At 43.4% G+C, this 22,457-nt stretch overlaps 1 protein-coding gene across 1 annotated transcript in view; it reads right to left on the reverse strand.

The window, feature by feature from the left end:
- The window catches only part of LOC116970816 (solute carrier organic anion transporter family member 3A1-like), a 296,548-nt gene that overhangs the window by 268,346 nt on the left and 5,745 nt on the right, over positions 1-22,457 (reverse strand). Inside the window, exon 2 of the mRNA XM_033017367.1 lies at positions 3,820-4,285. Coding sequence (XP_032873258.1) covers positions 3,820-4,285 — 466 coding nt within the window. The remainder of the gene's footprint in view (positions 1-3,819; positions 4,286-22,457) is intronic.

The following is a 22,457-nucleotide window of genomic DNA, read 5'->3' on the forward strand; positions in this document are numbered from 1 at the left end:
CCGAGTTCTCCTAATCTTCCCATGCAGATTTATTCAAGACCACCAGCAATCCTAAAATAACTTGTACTGCTCTTGGCCAGACTGTGCTGAACTCAGTTGGCTGCCTGGCCTCACAGCCTGTGGTGTTCCCTCACCACTCCCCTCCTGATAACCCCCATCCCCCAAACAGACTTCGCTATTCACGATTCAGGGGGCCAAGCGAAATGATGTCCACATCCGCAAAGCAGTACAGGTTCCAAGTGCAATGTGTAGGAAGGAACTGCAACTGCTGAGTTATACCGAAGATAGACACAAAACGCTGGAGTAACTCAGCGGGACAGGCAGCATCTCTGGAGAGAAGGAATGTGTGACGTTTTGGGTCAAGCCCCCGAAATGTCTCCTATTCCTCTCTCCAGAGATGATGCCTGTCCCGCTGAGTTACCGCACCATTTTGCATCTACCTTCCAAGTGCAATACTGGCCTCGGGTGGGGAATCACTGGTCCTTGCCACTTCAACAAGACCTAAGGACCTCTGACAACTTGCCAACATTTAACCGCTTTCCAAATCAATTAAAATATAGCGCACAAAAAAAAGTTTCTCATGATATCGTGACAGGAATAAACCAATACCATTACCATGTGCTGAACTCTGCAACCAGATGAGTTACCAACGACTAACAAGGATAGTTCCCTCCATAATGGCCTGTTGTCTGTCAGCTCAAAATGGCCATTCACAGAATTCCTCCTGTTCAATCTCCCATCCTGCACACTTCTCGCACTTCCTCCATTAACACGTCTGCATATTTCTTTTAAATTAACTATTGGATAGTGGGCATCACCGTGGAGTTCAGTGCTTGTGGCCGATGTGATTATAACTCCATGTTAGACTACAGCAAGAGGGAAAGTGTGTGTGAACTGTTGTGAGATTTGGCCAGAGTGTGGCTTAAAATCAGTGAGTTTCTTCATCCTAATGCATGTCAGCAAATATTTTCCCACAATCACTCCTGTGCTTGTTTCCAACTTGTTTCATGCTTCCCACATTTTTGCTCTGTCTGGTTCTTTCATCTGTCTGGTCGTTTAGGATTTTGTTTAATCAACAACTTTCCTATGCTATCGAGAACAGACCAGATCAAATGTACATTTATTCTGCAAGAGTTCCAAAGTTGTTGGTCTAAATACAGTGCATATGTCAGAGGGTACTGAAGAGCTGTTAGATATATCACTGGACGATGGAGTTCTTTTCACGTAACCAAGGACTCCACCCATTTTAACCATCACGACCAAAGAAAATAATGGGATCTTTATATATTGATGCTTAGGTTCTGCGTACTGATTTTTTTCTCCACGATCTTTATCATAGGGAAGCAAAGGTACTCAAGTAAATTACACATAGCTATGATGCTAAAATAAACAAAACATGAAATGAGCTAATATAATAGATAACTTAGCTTGCAACAATGAATCAGGCAATCACAAGGAAATAAATGTTTTAGCAAGTAATCCCCCAAATAATTTTTATAAGATTGTGCATTATGCATCTATAACTCCATATTATTACATTTTTAAGAACTTTCTGGTGATGTGTCTTCTTTAAGTACATTAGCAACTTCAGGGAATCATTTGATAATCAGAATTGCAATACAACTGTCTCAAGATTTGGTGTCCATGCTCCCTATTGATCAAATCGGGACTGTACAACATGTAGGTCAGAAAGTAACACAGCCAAGCTCAAGGTGGACCTGCTGACCATTTCCTTATCATTGATTCAGAGGAAGATCAATGCCTTAATTGGAAGAAATTATAAATTATAATTATAATCTGGCATTTAGTATCAGTTTTTCTCTCCAAGATCTTCGGTTTCCTCCCACACTCCAATGGCATACAGGTTTGTAGGTTAATTGGCTATATGTGTAAATTGTCCCTTATGTGTGTAGGATAGTGTTAATGTGTGGGGATCGCTGGTCGGTGCAGACTCGGTGGGCCGAAGGGCCTGTTTCCGTGCTGTATCTCTAAACTAAACTAAACAGTTGCCATTGATGAATCTTTAACTTCAAGTAATCCTTGAAGATCAATTAAAATGGAGGAAAGAAGTTCATAATTAGAGAGAATAGGAGCATTACGTACAGTTAACTTGTTGCTATGCCAGGAGATTTAACCTCCAACTCCGACATCACACATATGGCTGCAATACATATAATCAATCGCAACCACTGTCGCAACACACCACATTTTCTTTGGCCATGCCTCTGAGATCCATGCTTACTGTCACGAAAATGAAACAGCAAAAGTTCAGGAACACAATTAATTCCCGGTTTTCCTTTAAAAAAAAATGATGCACGTCTGTGGTGACATGTTGCGAACAGCACAACGCAAAATAATCAAATATAGCAGTTCTGAGTTTACCTCGATAAAAGAAACAACACAAACCAGTGCTGTAATGAACAAGCTGGATTAGCGCTATTGCATTTTTGTTTATTAAATTGTATACAGAGTACTATGTTTACATATTATCTTGTGCTGCTGCAAGTAAGAATTTCATTGCACTATCTTGCAAGTAAGAATTTCATTGCACTATCTTGTAAGAAAGAATTTCATTGCACTATCTTGGACATATGACAATGAATCACTCTTGACTCTTGATCATGTACAACACTATCGGAAACTCACAGACATTTATTGTAGGTTCCTTCTGCACTGCCCTATGAAAATCCTGGACCTGCCAAACCATACCAACAATACAAGGATTGCAATAATTTATTTAAAAAAAAAAAAAATCTGCTTCAGGTGACCAGAGATGGCCAATTAATATGACTTTCCCAGCAGGAGCTACACCCCAAGAATATCATTTTTTTTAAAAGGGGGTATTGGTGGGCTAACGGCTGCAACCGTAAAAGCAAAAAGCCTCTAATTTGATCTTCTAAATTAAGAGTAAATATATTCCATGACATTTGCCGTGATTTAACTATCTGAAAATGTTATTTGGCATCTGTCATTTGCAAGAACATTGAAACAAGAATAGGAGAGCAAATTGAGCTCATTTCCATCAGTAAACTGCCACCATTTTCCGTTTCACAGTAACAGATTGAATTACAATGGGTGCTGAAGGTCCACATGAACACCATGATAATGTTCATGATAATGTGTTAATCGATAGATAGGATGCTGAAAAAATGGGAAAATCACTGACCTAATTGATAAAAGCACAGCTCCAAGACGTGCTTATAATGTGCCTCTAAACAACCACCCTCTGAAGCTGTAAATTGTACTTCCATTTCTTTTTCAGTTGAGGTAACTTTCAATACAGACTTTGTAGATGACTTGCAAAAATCTTTGTTACCACAGAGTGAAATTAATTTTAACTGCCAAGCAATATATCGAAAAGCTGTCAAACTGCCATTTCCGTGGATTGTGGAATTTAAACACGGCTGTGTAATTATGGTAGAGTTCGTTAAACGTTAACAATTCACCTTCATTAACTTATTCAGTGTATAATACTCCATAAATATTTACAGAAATCTTCTTTTCGATTGTAAGGACATTAAAGAGTCTACATTTCTATGGGGTCATGAAAGCATTTTATCTTTAAAGTCATTAAATGTGGGTTCTGAAAGTGAAATAAGCCTTAAATAGTTTCACTCAGGAATACATTCTTTACACAGCCATGACATCTTGTATCAAACTACAATCGCTGAATAGAACACATGACTGTCAAATGATCAAATATAAAAGTTGCCATTATCTTAATTCATCCAATAAATGCTGTACATTTGAACGCACAGGAGCTGTTAACAACGCAATCTCTTTCAAAAGTACGTCTAAGAATGATAAAAAGGTACTCACCGATATAAAGCGAAGAATCCCTCTTGCGTACATGATCATCAATGTAGGAGACCCCCAGTGGTTGAATAGGAGTTGCTCCAGCCCCAATGATAACTTGGGCTACAATAACCAGGACATACATCATGTTTGTTGTTTCCGTTTCTGCACAAGTCTTTAGATTCTTCTCCATCTCAATTTGTGTTTCCTCCAAGGAAAGGTTTGTGATACAGGTGTCCTTTAATGCTGATGTATCCACCTGCTTGTATTTATACTGATGGCTTAAAAACTCAGGCAGAGCACAAAACAAGGACCCAATGGCCATTATGATTCCACCGCAGCCTATCAGTCGCGGCCTATGCCCCTTGCCACCGAAATAGCTCACCAACAAAATTATCATGAGGTTTCCTATCTCAAAGCTGCTTGCAATCACTCCCAGTTCAGTGCTATGCAGGTCGAACCGTCTCTCCAGTGTCGTTAGAATGCTGACCTGTGAAACACATGAGAAAGGGCTTGGTCAGTATCCAGAAAAATGTGGAGAATTAAGTTTAAAGAACAAGAACTTTGTCCCCCCCCCCCCCCCCCCCCCCCAAATGGCCTAATCCTGCTCCTGTGCCTTATGAACTTGGCTAATGCTTATTTACTCTTAAGGCTTGAGTCTATTTCACAGCATATTTAAAAACCTTTTGTGAAAAGTGGATTATTTTCTGTTTGCAAAAGATTTTGTCATGTCATCATCCATAATTAGACGTGGTATGACAAAAGGGCACTGTGTATGGTAGCCATTTGATAATATTACAATAAAAAGGAGAGCTGCTGGAGGAACAGTCAAGCAGCATCTTTGGAGGGAAATGGACAGTCTAAGTTTCTGAACAAGACTACTTCTGGGCTGAAAGAGTAGTAATAAAATAGTCAGTATAAAGAGGTGGAGTAGAGGGATGGGCAAAGGGTGGCAAGCAATAAATGGTCACAGGTGAGAAGAGGCTGATAAACAGATAAGACATGGGGGAGGGAAGAATAGAGATGGTGTCAGAGACTGGGAGGTGATGAGTGGAGAACTAAGGGCTGCAAATTCTGGAATCTGATAGGAAAGGAAAGTGAAAACTGGAACTGAATACAAAGGGATTGTGGCAGATTGGGAACTAATAGAAGATGGGATGAGCATTGAGCGAGGGGATGGGTGAAATGGAATCTGTTGAGAGGAGTGTGTGGGTGATGGGTGGAGTGTGGGTGATGGGTGGGGTGTGGTTGAATGGTGGGCCGAGAGGGTGTGGGTGATGGGTGGGGAGGGGGGGAGTGGTTGAATGGTGGGGCGAGGGGGTGTGGGTGATGGGTGGGGAGGGGGGGTGTGGTTGAATGGTGGGGCGAGGGGGTGTGGGTGATGGGTGGGGAGGGGAGTGTGGGTGATGGGTGGGGAGGGGGGGTTTGGGGGATGGGTGGGGCGGGGAGTGTGGGTGATGGGCAGGGCGGGTGGGGGAAAGGGGATCTGGTGAGGAGTGCGTAGGTAATGGGCAGATGGGGTAAATGAGAGAAGGCGAAGTGATAGGGCGCTCATGGCCTATAGTGGGCAGAGGGTGTGTGAGAGGACCAGGCTAGATAGGAAGAAAGAGAAAGGGAGTGAGGGGGTTCAGGCCACCTGAAACTGCAGAATTAAAAGTTCACGTTATTGGATTGTACCAGCAGAATATAAGATGATGCTCCCTGGCTGTGGAGTGGGCCGGGGACAGGCAGGTCAATGAAGGAATGGAAAGAGGAATTAAACAAATCCAGATCCACTATGTTTAGATGGATTTAGATGTTAACCTACTCATTCCTGGGATCACCTTCCCAAATTTAAAACTGCAGACTGTTATTCTGTAATTTATCACCTCCCAGCCTCTTCCACTATCTCTACTCTTCCACTAACTACCCTTCCCTGCTCCACCCGACTCTTTATATCTTTGACTATTTTCATCCATATATAATTGGCGCAAATCATTGATTCAACAAAGATATCTTGCAGCATAAGAAAAACAGCCTTGATAGAGAGGAACCCAATTAACAATTTATATCTTTTTACTGCCAATTGAGAAAGAACCAACAAACAATTAGCCAATGGTGTGAACTTCATAAGATCATAAGTGATAGGAGCAGAATTAGGCCATCAAATCCACTCCGCCATTCAATCAGGGCTGATCTATCTCTCCCTCCTAACCCCATATCCTCTGACACCTGTACTAATCAAGAATCTATTTATTTCTGCCTTAAATATATCCATTGACGGCCTTCTGTGGCAAAGATGTTCACAGATTCACCACCCTCTGACTAAAGAAATTCCTCCTCATCTCCTTCCTAAAAGAATGTCCTTTAATTCTGAGGCTATAACTCTCCTACTAGTGGAAACATCCTCTCCACATCCACTCTATCCAAGCCTTTCACTATTCTGTATGTTTCAATCTACTATCATCACATTTTTGTAGCCAAAGTAAATCAAAAGGAGAGGGCACCCTGTCTCAAATTCAGCTTGTTTATTTATGTATTGTATTTATTTACCTTTCTTGTACATCAGTGGAGCAGCACACTAAATCTCGTTGCACTGACGTGCAATGACAATAAAAGATATATTATTATTATTATTATTATTATCTATGACATGGAGCTGCTGTCAATATGTAATATGAGTTAACAGAATAAATACAATGAGATAAGGGAAATGATTGATAGATGGGCTGTACTAAACTATGGTCAAATAGAGGGTAAGAACTCTGCTGCAAAATACCATTCACAGAATAAAGAGAAGAAACCATTTAAACCAGCTGATGACAAGAGTGATCCAAAAGCAAGCTTTTGCAACATTACTGCAATGTGAAGAGGAAAGATTCTCTGAAGGACTGTGGGCAAATGATGCTGGTACGCACATCAATTGAAAATTAAGCTACATTCATCAACAATGTTTTTACACCTTCTTCTGTTTTGATTTTGTGACCAATCAAGTTCTAATTTTACAACTAAAACGTGTAAAACCAAATTAAAATTTAATTTTCAACATTTTAGAGGTGCCGATATGCCGACCAATTGTATCGTCAAAAAAACAGCATTGCCCTCCAGTGACTTTGGTGTCAACTCTGCCCCCGCACTCACTCGGCAACTGTCTGGTACCAATTGGCAACATATGACCATTCTCTACTCTTGGCCATAATGAAGAGTCATCACACCAAAGCTATCAGGCTGTGAACCAACTTATTAAAAAAATCTATCACTTCTCTGTTTTTATATAGTTAACTCTACTTATCCTCAGTTGAATTAGGGTTGGGATGATCAGATGCTCCTGTATTTCATTAAAGGGATTTTGTATTAGATAAGTAGCATTTATTTAGTACTCTAGTTGTGCTGTTGTTTACAATTGCTAAGAGTTACAACCTCAATGCTTGACCAAGAAGAATGCTAATGTTTGACAGGAGAGAATACAATTGTTCTACTGGTAATTTCAGAGTTGTACCACATAAAGCATTGTGAGGCTGGAGCTTTTACCTGCCTCTATGAAATGGATTCTGTATCCTGGACTAAGACACCAGAGCCATATTGACATTTGAAACGGATGAAAGTGCATTAAAATTACTGTTTTCTCAACTATACGAATTCTACAAAACTAGATGTAGAAGATCCAGGGCCTGATCAAATATATCCGAGGACATGGTGGGAAACCAGAGAGGAAATTGCCAGAGCCCTGGGTCAAGTCGTCTTTGAACACACGAGAGGGGCCGGAAGACTAGAGGGTGACAAATGTTGTGCCTCTATTCAAGAAGTGCTGCAGGGAAAATGCTGGGAAATATAGGCCAGTGAACTTATCATCTGTAGTTGGAAAGTTACTGGAGAGTATTCTGAGGGATAGGTTATACAGGCATTTGGATGGGCAAGGGCTGATTAAGGATAATCAGCATGGGTTTTTACATGGGAAGTCATGTCTCACAAATCTGATTGAGTTTTTTGAAGACATGACCAAAAAGGTCGATGAGGGCAGAGCTGAGATGTTGTATATATGGACTTCAGCAAAGCATTCGACATGGTAGGCAGCTCTGGAAGTTTTGATGGCATGGGATCCAAGGATAGCTGAATGGATAGAAAATTGACTTCGTGGAAGGAAGCAGAGAGTGATGGCAGAGGGTTGCTTCTCGGACTGTAGACTTGTGATGAGTGGTGTGCCTCAGGCTTCAATGCTGGACCCGTTACTGTTTGTTGTCTACATCAATGATTTGGATGAGAACATACATGGCAAGATTAGCAAGTTTGCAGATGATACAAAAGTGGGTGGTTTTGCAGATGGTGAAGATAAGTTGTGTAAAATTGCAGCAGGATCTTGATCGATTGGCCAGGTGGGCTGAGGAATGGTTGATGGAATTTAGTATAGAGAAATGTGAGGTGTTGCTTTTTGGGAAGTCTAACATGGGCAAGACCCCCACAGTGAACGGTAGAGCTCTGGGGAGTGTTGTGGAGCAGAGAGATCGAGCAGTGCAAGTTCATGGTTCCTTGAAGGTGGAGTCGCAGGTAGATAGGGTGGTCAAAAAGACATTTGGCACATTGGCCTTCATCAGTCAGAGTATTTATTGAGTATAGAAGTTGGGAGGTCATGTTGCAGTTGTATAAAACATTGGCGAGGCCACATTTAGAGTATTGTGTTCAGTTCTGGGCACCATGTTATAGGAAAGATGTTGTAAAGCTAGAACGGGTACAGAGAAGATTTACAAGGATGTTGCCAGGGCTAGAGGGTGTGAGCTCTAGGGAGAGGTTGAGTCGACTGGGACTCTATTCCTTGGAAAGCAGGAGGATGAGGGGCTATCTTATTGAGGTGTATAAAATCATGAGAGAAATAGATCAGGTAGATTGAGTCTCTTACCCAGAGTAGGTGAATCGTGGGCCAGAGGATATAGATTTAAGGTGAAGGAGAAAAGATTTAATAGGAATCTGAGGGGTAACTTTTTCCACACAGAGTGGTCTGTATGTGGAACAAGCTGCCAGAGAAGATAGTTGAGGCAGGGACTGTCCCAACATTTAAGAAACAGTTACATAGGGACAGGTTTGTAGGGATATGGACCAAAAGCAGGCAGGTGGGACTAGCGTAGCTGGGACATGTTGGCAGGCAAGTTGGGCCGAAGGGCCGGTTTCCACACTGTATCACTCTATGACTCTATAAGATGCAAGCACCCACATCAACAACAAATGACAAGCACTCCCAATGTCACCATTATTTTATCAGTAAGTCAATTATTCTATAAGTATAATAGAGGGTGTACAGACTGCAATTGTTTCAGGTATCAAACATCAGGCATATAAAGAGGAATCTTGAGTTGCTGGGGCTTAAAGGGGGTTATCATCAACTAGAGGTGTGTACAGGAATATAAATGCAACCACTTTTGGAAGGACACTGAACAGAATTTGTATTTTGGTATCTGTGCATAGGTGCATACATTGTGCATAGTGGGTATTGGAAGGTGGAGCATGACAGTACAACCATCCACTCATCAGTGACTCAGTTAACAGACTGTCAAGTGTCTGGGAACCTACATAAAATGATTCCATTTCACAATTACTTAAAAAAGTCAGTAATCTCAGTTAAGAGACCATTCAAAGTTAAATAAAAATTCAGAATCAGGAAATGGTTCTAAGATCGAAGATACAGAATCAGGAAATGATTCTAAGATCTTTACTACATTTGAATTGTTATGCAAGAACACTTCCCTTATTTCTCTGAGGAGTTCACATAAAAGTCACTGTTCCAATCAAAAAAGAGTGTTATTCCTTTAAAAACACTATCAAAAGGAAACTAGTCAGCTTATTTGCATCACTATGAACAAATAAAAATATCATGAATATTAGATTTCAGAGCAGCCCTTGTAACCTGCATAACCATGAAAGGTTCCGATAATTTGTGGGAAATGTTTTCGTCACTTCTACCCCAATTTTCTTTGAAAGACCACGCTCCAGTTTTCATTGATGGGTTAGTGATGGAGTGAGTTAGCAGCTTCAAATTTCTGGGCATTAACATCTCAAGCCTGCACCGCCATTCAATATGATCATGGCTGATCATCCAACTCAGTATCCTGTACCTGCCTTCTCTCCATACCCCCTGATCCCTTTTGCCACAAGGGCCACACAGTAATGAGTATAAAGCAGAGGGCTGAGCACGCAGCCTTGAGGTGCTCCAGTTATCGAGGATAACACATTTCCACCAATACGGACAGACTGGTCCGTGGATGAGGAAGTCGAGGGTCCAATTGCAGAGGGATACGCAGAGACCCAGATCTGAGAGCTTGGTAACCAGCTTGATGGGGATGATTGTATTAAATGCCGATCTGTAGTCAATGAATAACAGCCTGACATATGAGTTTTTGTTGTCCAAGTGGTCCAGAGCAGAGTGGAGGGCCAGCGAGATCACATCCACCATTGATCTGTTATGGCGGTAAGCGAACTGCAGCGGGTCGATGTTCTTGTCTTGTCGCGCCATAATCAACCTCTCAAAGCACTTCATCACCACCGGCGTTAGTGCCACTGGTCAATAGTTGTTGAGGCACGTCACCTTACTCTTCTTGGGTACCGGTATTATTGATGTCCTTTTAAAGCAGGTGGGAGAACCTCAGACCTCAGAAGTGAGAGGTTGAAATGGTCCGTAAAAACTCCAGCCAGTTGGTCCGCACAGGTTTTTAGAACACGACCGGGTATACCATCAGGTCCAGGCGCCTCCTGATTTCGCCTTGTAGGAGGTGATGACATTCAATCCATCAGGGCAATGTTTCAAGAGGGTAGTACCTATCAAGGATCGGTGAAAGATAGTTGAATGCCTTCTTCTGGCTTCTGCTATTGGGAAGTAGGTACAGAAGCCTGAAGTCACATACCACCACGTTCATAAAAAGCTACTTTCCAGCAGCTGTCAGGATCTTGAACTAACCCTCATCCTAACTCGGTAACGGAATACTAGGGACCACTTCTTGCACTACCATGGACTTGTTTTACTTTCTATATGTGTTTGAATCATGAATTGATTCAATTTCATTCATGAAATTGAAATTCATGATTCATTTTCAATCATCATTGAAACTATGATGAACTATCTATCATAGTTTCAAAACAACAGACAGACAGTATTGGACCAGATACTCCATGTGGGTGAAAGAGAAATGTTGCAGATGCCATTTTTCTTCCTGGGACTATTAATAACCCCTAGTTTGTTGTATGGTACTACCTCAAGGTTGAGAAGACAGGGACAAATGATTACAATTGCTATTGTCAATTCAATTCCCTGGATGCCTTCTAAGCGTGTGTGCCAGTGAACAAGCTGAATGATGCCATTGGCAAAACATTCTCATTCCTCACAGCAGATAGATCAATGATACATCAACACTCGCTTATATAAAAACAATTAAAACAGGCATTGAGGTGTGGTTGATAATTCTGATTTGTTCTGACTTTTACTGAAAAATGAAAATATTTCCCTTCCCATGATGACTGGCAGAGCATATTTTTTTGAAATTTTTATTTCAAGAAATCTCAAAACAATTTGGCTATTTCTTACAGTTCCAGCCTTAGTTTCAACTAAGTTTTGTCCAATAGCACTTTCCCAGCCTCACCACTGTACTAAACAGGAAATGCAATGCAACAGGTATAATACATTCATATTATAGAATCCCAGCTACTTCCAGAAGTGTCTCAAATGCCTGCCTGTTGGAACACTAATTAGATAATTCTGGGCCGAAATGTACTGATACACAAACTAGAGCTGGCCACCAGTTCTTCATCAGTGGTTATTAGGCAACGTCTAGACTCATGTAGTCCAATCAATCAGTTTTATTCATCACATACACAATAAGGTGCAGTGAAATGAATTTTGCCAGCAACGGTACAATCAAAATAGACCACACAATACACAATAACATTTAAGACAGCATTCTTCGCTGTGGTGGAAGGCACAAAGTACAGTCAATCCTCCTCCATTGTTCCCCGTGGTCGGGGCCATAAACCTCCGCAGTCGTCGCTGCGGTCGGCCAGACGTCAGGCCCTCTCGTTGCGACGGTAAGTGCCGAATCGGCGCTTCCCTGCCGGAGACCACGGCTTCAGGATGCTGTAGGCCGCAGGCTGCCGGTCAGAAATCTTCCCTGGCTGTCCCCTGTACGGAGCCGGTTCAGGGCGACTCACTCTTTGCGGGGCAGGTCCGAGCCGGGTGTTGTGGTGCTCGGTGCAACAGTGAATTGAGGGGGTCACAGAGTCTGTTCTCAGCTGGTTCTCCAAGCTCCTAGTGTGTTGAAACCGGAGCCACAGAGGGTCGCTGCGTGGCAGGAGAAGGGGCGACGAGATGATAGATGTTGAGGACCCAGTTGCTGTTAGTCCTGGGCGAGGTGGTGCAGAGGATGTTTGGCATCCGATGGGGCCTTGCACACCAGCCTGTGGGTGAAGTACTCTATGTGAAGCTTGGCGTGTGTGATAACTGCGAGCACCGGCAGATGGTCTGTCGGAGTAGGGCGTAGGCAGCCGGTGATGATCCGCATGGTGTAATGGCGTCTAGTATGAGCTAGTATGAGCGCTGCGGCACCATGCTGGGGCGGCATACTCAGCGGCGCTGTACACGAGTGCAAGAGACTGGTTCAGAGAGTAGATGTCCTGGCGCCCCATGGCGATCCAGCCAAGCAACGCAGGATGTTGTTCCGCGCCGAGACAGCTGTAGGTCAGCTGCCAATCTAGTTTTACCCCAAGGTATGTAGGAAATGGCTTATAGGGTAGGGGTGACCCATTGAGGGTGACGGTTAACTGGCGTTGAGCTTCCTTGTTGTTCGGGTGAAAGGCCGTTGTGGTGGTTTTTGCCACACTCAGTTGTAGTCTCCAGGTCTTAAGGTAGCCCGCGACAAGTTCCATATCCGCTGAAAGCACATCCTCCACGTTTGACCAACTCCTGTCCGAATGCAGTAGGGCCAGGTCATCTGCGGATCCATACTGGCGCAAGGTCGTGAGTGGCAGATCGCTGATATAGAGATTGAAGAGTTATGGGGGCCAGTACCAAGCCTTGGGGGACTCCATTTCTTCGGCGTCGCAGTTGGCTCGAGTGTCCGTCGCTGGTCTTGAGTACTAAACTGCGGTTGGCAAGAATGTTGGCAAGGAGCCGCACTAAATGGCGGTCAGGAATGGTGCGGAGGAGCTTCAAGATCAGGCCCTCGTGCCGCACTGTATCGGAGGCGGCGGTGAGGTCCACCAGTGGGACGCACGCCTTGTGACTCTTTTCAAAACTGTCTTTGATGTCATTGGTCAGCTTGACTATTTGGTGGGTTATGCACCAGACAAAATCCGGCTTGTTCAGCGGGTAGTTGGAGGTCGACGATTAGATCGAGCCGGGGGCCCTAATTGAAATGTACAGAATAGTGAAAGGCTTGGATAGAGTAGATGTGGAGAGGATGCTTCCACTCGTGGGAGCATCTAGGGCTAGAGGTCATAGCCTCAGAATTAAAGGACGTTCTTTTAGGAAGGAGATGAGGGGGGATTTCTTCAGTCAGAGGGTGGTGAATCTGTGGAATTATTTGCCACAGAAGGCTGTGGAGGCCAAGTCAGTGGATATATTCAACGCAGAGATGGATAGATTCTTGATTAGTACAGGTGTTAGAGGTTATGGGGAGAAGGCAGGAGAATGGGGTTAGGAGGGAAAGATAGATCACCCATGCTTGATTGGCGGAGTAGATGGGCTGAATGGCCTAATTCTGCTCCTATCACTTATGATCTTATGACCGGCAAGCATGACGTGCAAGTCGGGTGACCCAGCCCAATGTGAATCTCTGCCTTAAAATACCATCCTCAGCATTTACAATTGGACTTTCGGGAGATGAATGCCGTGCCAATGAATAAACTGAAATATATAATTACAAAACACAGATGAAAGAATACGCCACAACAGATCTCATCAAGTGTGTTCATTGATCTAGACTACTGAGGTTATTACAGTAAAAAAAAGGAGGAAAAGTTTCAGACAGATCTGCACCTGAAGGTCTGTGAATTTATATCAAGGCAACAGTACAATTATGGCCAGGCCCTGCTTCCTTAAAGGGCCAGTCCCACTTTCCCGAGTTATTCACGAATTCTCCCGGGTTTTCCCCTTGATTCAAACTCGGAGAATGTCCGTAGCGAGTCCGTAGGAAGCATCGTAGCGGCTCGTTATGCCAGCCGTGCGTTCTCGGGGCATCAGGTAAGTCGGGACGTTTTTTCCAGCACGACAAAAAAGTCCACGAGTGAAAAGATAGTCGGGAGGAGGAGTTCGTAGATTACATAAACATTGATTTTTTTTTAAGGTCCTTTCAAGACATAGACATAGAAAACAGGTGCAGGAGGAGGCCATTCAGCCCTTCGAGCCAGCACCGCCATTCATTGTGATCATGGCTGATCGTCCCCTATCAATAACCCGTGCCTGCCTTCTCCCCATATCCCTTGACTCCACTAGCCCCTAGAGCTCTATCTAACTCTCTCTTAAATCCATCCAGTGACTTGGCCTCCACTGCCCTCTGTGGCAGGGAATTCCATAATTTCACAACTCTCTGGGTGAAAACGTTTTTTCTCACCTCAGTCTTAAATGACCTCCCCTTTATTCTAAGACTGTGGCCCCTGGTTCTGGACTCGCCCAACATTGAGAACATTTTTCCTGCATCTAGCTTGTCCAGTCCTTTTATAATTTTATATGTTTCTATAAGATCCCCCTCATCCTTCTAAACTCCAGTGAATACAAGCCTAGACTTTTCAATCTTTCCTCATATGACAGTCCCGCCATCCCAGGGATCAATCTCGTGAACCTACGCTGCACTGCCTCAATCACAAGGATGTCCTTCCTCAAATTAGGAGACCAAAACTGTACACTCGGCAGAGGACTCGGGAAAGTGGGACAGGCCCTTAAATCTCCTCATCTTTGGTATTGTTTTCTCCAAAAGTGGTTAACTCTTTAGTGAGTTCTAAATCATCAGAGCTAATGAGTAACACAGCGAGGAAAACTGAATAAGGAGAATGTTATTTTTTTAATTAATGGAAGATATGTCCAGCAGGATCTGTTGTGTGTGTTCCCCACACAATAGCATCCATCAAACCCACTCTGAACTTTGTTTCAACCCTGACCAAGCAAGTTAATGTTCATAAAAGACTGCCCATATCTTCACCCGCATTTACAACTGACTGTCCCCTCATTAGGAAGTCCAGAACTAGGGGTCACAGTTTAAGGATAAGAGGGAAGTCTTTTAGGGCCGAGATGACAAAATCATTTTTTACGCAGAGAGTGGTGAATCTCTGGAATTCTCTGCCACAGAAGGTAGTTGAGGCCAGTTCATTGACTATATTTAAGAGGGAGTTAGATGTGGCCCTTGTGGCTAAAGGGATCAGGGGGTATGGAGAGAAGGCAGGGATGGGATACTGAGTTGGATGATCAGCCATGATCATATTGAATGGCGGTGCAGGCTCGAAGGGCCGAATGGCCTACTCCTGCACCTATTTTTTATGTTTCTATGTTTCTATTATATGAATTCCAACCCTCATTTTTCAAATATCTATTTAATTGGCCTGACCTTTCAGAATGTTTTTGGTTTCTCCTGTACAAGTGCTCTACCTGCATCCGTACAGATCATACTACCACCACCTGCAGGTTCCCCTCCAAATCACACACCATCCTGATTTGGAATGTACTGGCTGTCCTTCATCATCGCTGGTTCTAAATCCTGGAATTCCCTTACTAGCAGCAATGTGGGAAAGTCTTCCTCACAAAGACTGATGAAGATGACTCATCGCTTCACTTTAAGACATGTAGGGGCAAAGAAAATCTTGCTTGCTTGCCAACGACAGCCAAATCCCCAAAAATTAATAAAACAAACCATTGAATGTGAAAACATGACTACAAGGAGAACCAAAGTATTGTATGTCCCACACCTAATTGCTTCTATTTATGCATCTTATTTCCACCGTGAATTTAAATTTAATTTATCATTAATTCTACAAGCAATTCAAACATGTGAATGAACGACCTGATCAAAGATCATCTAGTAATCTACGTGACTGCTCGAAGAATTTCAGAAGACATTCAAAGCCACAACATTTTACTTCTGCGCTCTTCAAGAGAATATTAACAGAACTATAAAACATGTTCCCTCGATGCTTTTCACAATTAGGGATTCCTTGACAACTTTAGGCAAGGTTTCCACCTTTAAGCCTCACTTCTTTCTAAAGTTGGAGCAACACATGGTACATCTATATGTTTTATGGAATCTATTGAAATTCCTTTCTTTCTCAATCCTCTGTGTAATTTTGTTTTACGAGTTGCAACAGCAAACTAATGCCAACTCTGAGTTACAGTATTGCACTTTACGTCTCATTTTCTTATTCATAATTCCTTACAACATTAAAAGTGGCCATTCAGTCCACGTCAGCTCTCAAAGCAATTCCTTCAAACCTAATCCTCCACTTTGTTCCTTATAACCTCTTCTCTCCCACATGCCCATTAACACTACATTTCCTAATACCCATACTTTCCTATTATTACCCCGGTATTCTGGAGGTAATTTACATTGCCAGATAAACTAATAACTAGCACTTCTTGCTGTTGTGGGAAGAAACTGGACTATACACAGGAAATAATACAAATGAATATGTAAAATTATGAGAGGCATAGATAAGGTCGACAGTCAGAACCTTTTCCCCCCAGGGTTGAGATGGCCAATATTGGAGGACAAAGCTATAAGGTGAAGGGGTTTAATGGAGATGTGCAGGGCATGTTTTTTTTTTACACAGAATGGTGCGGGCCTGGAACGCAATGCCAGGGATGGTTGTGGAGGCAGATACGATGGTGGTGTTTAAAAGGCTTTTAGATAGGCACATGAAAGTGCAGGGAATAGAGGAAATATGGATCATGTACAGGCAGATGAGATCAGTTTAAATTGGCATCATGTTCAACACAAACATTGAGGGCGATAGGGCCTGTTCCTATGCTGGACTGTTCTATGTTCTATGTTAAATCCATGTGGTCACAGGGTGAACATACAGACTCCACACAGACAGCTTTGGAGATCACAATTAAATTCAGGTCTCTGGAACTGTGAAAGTGCTTCACCACCTGCGGCACCTCCATGCTATCCACACAAGATAAACTGCAAACATTGCACATTGTGTTCCAAATGGAAGCAGTCAATGTGATGGAGTAATTCAGCGGGTCAGGCAACGTCCCTGGAGGACGTGATCCAGAGATGCTGCCTGACCATTGAAGTACTCCAGCACTGTGTTCCGTGCAAGATTCCAGCATCTGCAGTTCCTTGAGTTGACAACTTTGATTTATAAACTGCCTTGACCAAAGCAAAACTTTCCTTCACAAATCTTAGCTGCAAAATCAAATAAAAAACAACTCCGAGTCACAATATGAGGTATTATATCAAAATCTTAGACAAAGAGCGGCACGGTGGCACAGCGGTAGAGTTGCTGCCTTACAGCGCCAGAGACCTGGGTTCGATCCTGACTATGGGTGGTGTTGATACAGAGTTTGTACGTTCTCCACGTGACCTGCGTGGGTTTTCTCCGAGATCTTCAGTTTCCTCCCACACTGCCAAGACGTATAGGCTTGTAGGTTAATTGGCTTGGTATAAATGTAAAATTGTCCCTCGTGCGTGCTGGAGGACTGTGTTAATGTGTGGGGATCACTGATCGGTGCGGACTTGATGGGCCAAAGGGCCTTTTTTCTGCTCCGTATCTCTAAACTCTAAGCTAAACTAAATTAAAGAGCATCTGACAGGAAAAGTGGCGTTGGAGAGGGTAGGGTGGTGTTTTTGGGAGATGACATTTCAGAGCTCAGGGCCAGGTCAGCTGAAGGCACAGTCACAAAAAGTGGAGACGTTACATTCTGGGATGGTCACATCATCAGGATTTTGGAATGCAGTTGGAGTTTCATAAGAGTGGAGATGCTTATTGGAGATGTACAAAGGAAGTATTTGAAAATGGGGATTTTAATATCAAGGCATCACTTAACCCAGCGTCAGTGTGGCTCAGCCCACATAGAGGTGGAAGGGTGAAGACATCATGATGCAGGTTTCTCAGGTTTGTTTGGCCTCAAAACTATAAGACATGGAATGTAGAGACCCTCTGGGAGAGCATTGGACTAAAAACAGACAATGCTAGAGATGCCAACTAGGTCAGGGAGCACCAACGAAGAGAGAAACAGAGCTATCATTTCAAGTTGACGACCTTTCATTTCAATTGGGAAATCTTTCACCAAAACATAGATACATAGATACATAGAAAATAGGTGCAGGAGTAGGCCATTCGGCCCTTCGAGCCTGCACCGCCATTCAATATGATCATGGCTGATCATCCAACTCAGTATCCTGTACCTGCCTTCTCTCCATACCCCCTGATCCCTTTAGCCACAAGGGCCACATCTAACTCCCTCTTAAATATAGCCAATGAACTGGCCTCAACTACCCTCTGTGGCAGAGAGTTCCAGAGATTCACCACTCTCTGTGTGAAAAAGTTTCTTCTCATCTCGGTCCTAAAGGATTTCCCCCTTATCCTTAAGCTGTGACCCCTTGTCCTGGACTTCCCCAACATTGGGAACAATCTTCCTGCATCTAGCCTGTTCAACCCCATAAGAATTTTGTACGTTTCTATAAGATCCCCTCTCAATCTCCTAAATTCTAGCGAGTATAAGCCAAGTCTATCCAGTCTTTCTTCATATGAAAGTCCTGACATCCCAGGAATCAGTCTGGTGAACCTTCTCTGCACTCCCTCTATGGCTATAATTATTAAAGCTTTATTTCAGACACAGGTCCATATAACACATCAAACAGTACAAAGAATTACAAAGATACATTAAAAAATTGCCTATTAGCCTAAAATATATATAAGCTATTGCACCAATGCCGTCTTAGCCTAGAAGTGAATCTATAGCAGCTTTTCAGAGGGCTGACTAGGGCTTCAATTATGTGGTTCTCTGATTTGTCCAGGCGACACATAAAACTAAACATCAGCTGTCTTAAGAGTGCCTCACAGGTTGGCACTCTAGTGGACACAAACAATTGACTGGCACTATGCCACCTAGGGACACGAAGTAGCAACCTCATTGCATCATTGTATGCTACCTTAAGCCTCTGCATACTCTTTTTCTTATAATTAGACCACAATTGAGCAGTATATAACGGTGTGATGTAGGTTCTGAACAGGGAACACTTCACAGAGTCAGAGCACATATAAAACTTCCTTATAAGCATGTTGGCTTGAAGATAAATTTTACAGCGCTGTCGGTAGAGGTCTTTGTCATCCTTCCAGTCATCAGATATGACATGACCTAAGTATTTAATTTCCTCACACACAGCAAGAGGACTGTCTGACAAATAAAAGGTCGGAAAAGTTGATTCCCTGTCCTCAGCGCTTCTAATTACCATTATGCGGCTTTTCTTAGCGTTATACTTAATGTCATAATCAAGGCCATACTGAGAGCACACCTTCAGCATCTGCTGCAGCCCAGCACTATATGGACAGAGCAGGACCAGGTCATCTGCATACATCAGATGATTAACAATAGTGTTGCCCACAAGACAGACAGTTTTTAGCCTATTTAACTGATTTGACAATTCGTCCATATAAACATTAAATAAAATAGGAGACAAAATTCCTCCTAATTCCTCCTAATGTCCTTCCTCAGATTTGGAGACCAAAACTGTACGCAATACTCCAGGTGTGGTCTCACCAAGACCCTGTACAACTGCAGTAGAACCTCCCTGCTCCTATACTCAAATCCTTTTGCTATGAAAGCTAACATACCATTCGCTTTCTTCACTGCCTGCTGCACCTGCATGCCTACTTTCAATGAACTGGCCTCAACTACCCTCTGTGGCAGAGAGTTCCAGAGATTCACCACTCTCTGTGTGTGCAGTGAAAGGTGAGGGAGGTGAGGGGCAGAAAAATGAAAGACAAACTCTGTAAAAGGGTGAAGGACAGAATAGATGAAAGGACAGCAAGTGATGGTGCTGCAAAGTGAAGACGGATAGTAACAAGAAAAGTAAATAAATCTAATTTCCAATATTTCCTGCACTAGTGAGACTGTCTAGGACCAGAGGTCATTGCCTCAGAATTAAAGGACGTTCCTTTAGGAAGGAGATGAGGAGGAATTTCTTTAGTCAGAAGGTGGTGAATCTGTGGAATTCATTGCCGCAGAAGGCTGTGGAGGCTGTCAATGGATATTTTTAAGGCAGCGTTGGCCTAATTCTGCTCCTATAACTTATGAAGATGAGCAATTCAGATTTCTAGCAGTGTTTTACTTTCATGTTTGAGTGTGGGCAGGTGATATTTCAGGTGCAAGCCAGGATTTTATTTTTTAGTTAACTACCATGTTTATTCTTCACAAATTGAAAAAGTTACATTTAGCGTACGTTTTTCTAAGCCTGTGACTTCCCATTGATCGCCCAGGTCCCAGCGGGTATGTTCAAGTGACAACTGCATTCATATATGGTAACTACTGTGACCAGAGTCAGGGCCCAGGGTGTGGGCCAATTGTGTGGCCACCGCCTAGGTCAAGGTAGGGAACACTGGTTGACTTGTGGTGGGCAGGGTGTGCGGGTGGGCAGGGTGTGCGGGCGGACAGGTCCAGAGTTGAGGTTGGGGTCGGAAGCACCAGGGTGCAGTTTGCACCCAGAGCTGGGCGTTGGAACACAGGTGGTTGTGCTGACAAACGTTGCTGCTCACTGCCTCAGTTGTAGTCACTGGCTAACAGAAGTCATGGATGATGAGAAAAGCCCAAAGCTAGTCAATCTCCTCCCTGCAGTAAATCTAAAGCAAACCGTACTTGTCTTGACAGGCTGAAACCGACAAGCTGAAACTTACATAGATGTTGTTGCACCCATGAAGGAATTGACCACAGTATTTCAGTGCAGACTTAGTAGCATTGCCAGTTGCAGCTAACTCTGTTTTATTGTTATCCATAGGAAGTCTGAGTCCTTATCACTCCTGGATAATGAGTATTGATATGACATATGAGATAATGACAGAGTATATGACATTCAGACGTGATGCAAAGTGTATACGTATAAGTGAAATGCATAAATCATCATAGTTGAGTTGGCAAAGACTATATCTGTGGGACACTGTTTGTAAGCATAAATTGTCCAATGCCCTGGCATTTCTGCCCAAAAGCAATGAGGTTCAGATTGACCCAAGACAAAATTACAGGGAACTCAGATTTATATGGTAATTGTAAAAACATATTAAAAAGTGCCAGTTACTGTATATATTGGAATTCAGCTACTATGTCAAATAGGGAAAAAGCAGACTATAACTAGCATGTTTTTTAAAAACTATTTAATTAGTCAACAAGATCAGCTGTGTGCGGCATGATGGCTGAACATGATGGCTGCCTCACAGATCTAGCAAATTGGATTCAATCCTCATAAATTCATAAGGTCAGAAGTGATAGGAGCAAAATTAGGCCATTCAACCCATCAAGTCTACTCAGCCAATCATGGCTGATCTATCTCTTCCCCCTAACCCCATTCTCCTGCCTTCTCCCCATAACCCCTAACACCAGTACTAATCGGGAAGTTTAGTTTGTCAATGGCACCAAGGTCTGTGAAAAGCTTTTGTTGCCTGCTTACCAGTCAGTTGAAAGACAATACATGATTACAATCGATCCATCCACAGATACACGATAAATGGAATAACATGAATAATGTTTTGTGCAAGATAATGTCCAGTTAAGTCCAATCAAAGATAGTAGGAGGCAGGCACAGAAATCGCTATCAAAATATGAGGGGGACCGAAGGACAGAATATCTTGGCGGCCACGCGCGCATGCGCAGGCTCACACACACACACGCGAGGCTTCGGAGGCCCTGTGAACGGTAATTTCAGCTCAATCCAGCGCTAAATGCAGCTCAACTCTGCCTGTCTCGCCGGGTTAACCTACAGCCCTGCATGGACTGATGACATATTTCCAGGCAGGGCTGTAGGTTAACCTGGCGGGACAGGCAGAGTTCAGCTGGATTTAGCGCTGCTTCTTTGCACTGGCTGTGGGTCTGGAGGCACCGCTCCCGTCTGAATCCCGAGGTCTCTGGCCATCCCTGGGCGCTGGGGGGCACTCGGGTGGGGACGGGGATGGTGCGGCAGTGATTGCAGCGGCGAAGACCCGGGATTGATCTTGGCTGTGGATGAGGTGCAGGTCTGTGTCCAGGACTGCAAGAGTGTTTTTCACTCTCTATGACTTGGGCACGTGTCCCTCCTCCGATCACCGTGCTCTTTCCTCAGTACCACCCCCTACTTCCGCCTCTGACCAACACCTCCCTCCTCCAATCATCGCGCTGAATCATCATGGTCCCGCCCCCATTGCCTGCTGACCAACGTCACTCTCATCCAATCGGCACCCTCGATCAGCAGTCCCACCCCCACTGTCACGGAAAGCAAAGATCCTATAGCGAGCAAGATAGACCACTCGACGAAAAAGACGTAGTACGGTCATGGGCAGATTCACGGATAATTTTCAGCCCCATTTCCGTAACCGGCTTCCGTCTCCGCACCAAAGATCCCAAAGTGGAGCAAAGATAACTAGTGCGGAGACGGAAGCAGGTTACGGAAACATCCTCGAAAAAATCAAAGTTATTTGGTAAAAATCTTCTCCTCATTTTCCGGATTATAATTTATTAACACAAACTG

Source organism: Amblyraja radiata, chromosome 3 (genome assembly GCF_010909765.2).
Source record: "Amblyraja radiata isolate CabotCenter1 chromosome 3, sAmbRad1.1.pri, whole genome shotgun sequence".
In the NCBI taxonomy this organism is placed as follows: Eukaryota; Metazoa; Chordata; class Chondrichthyes; order Rajiformes; family Rajidae; genus Amblyraja; species Amblyraja radiata.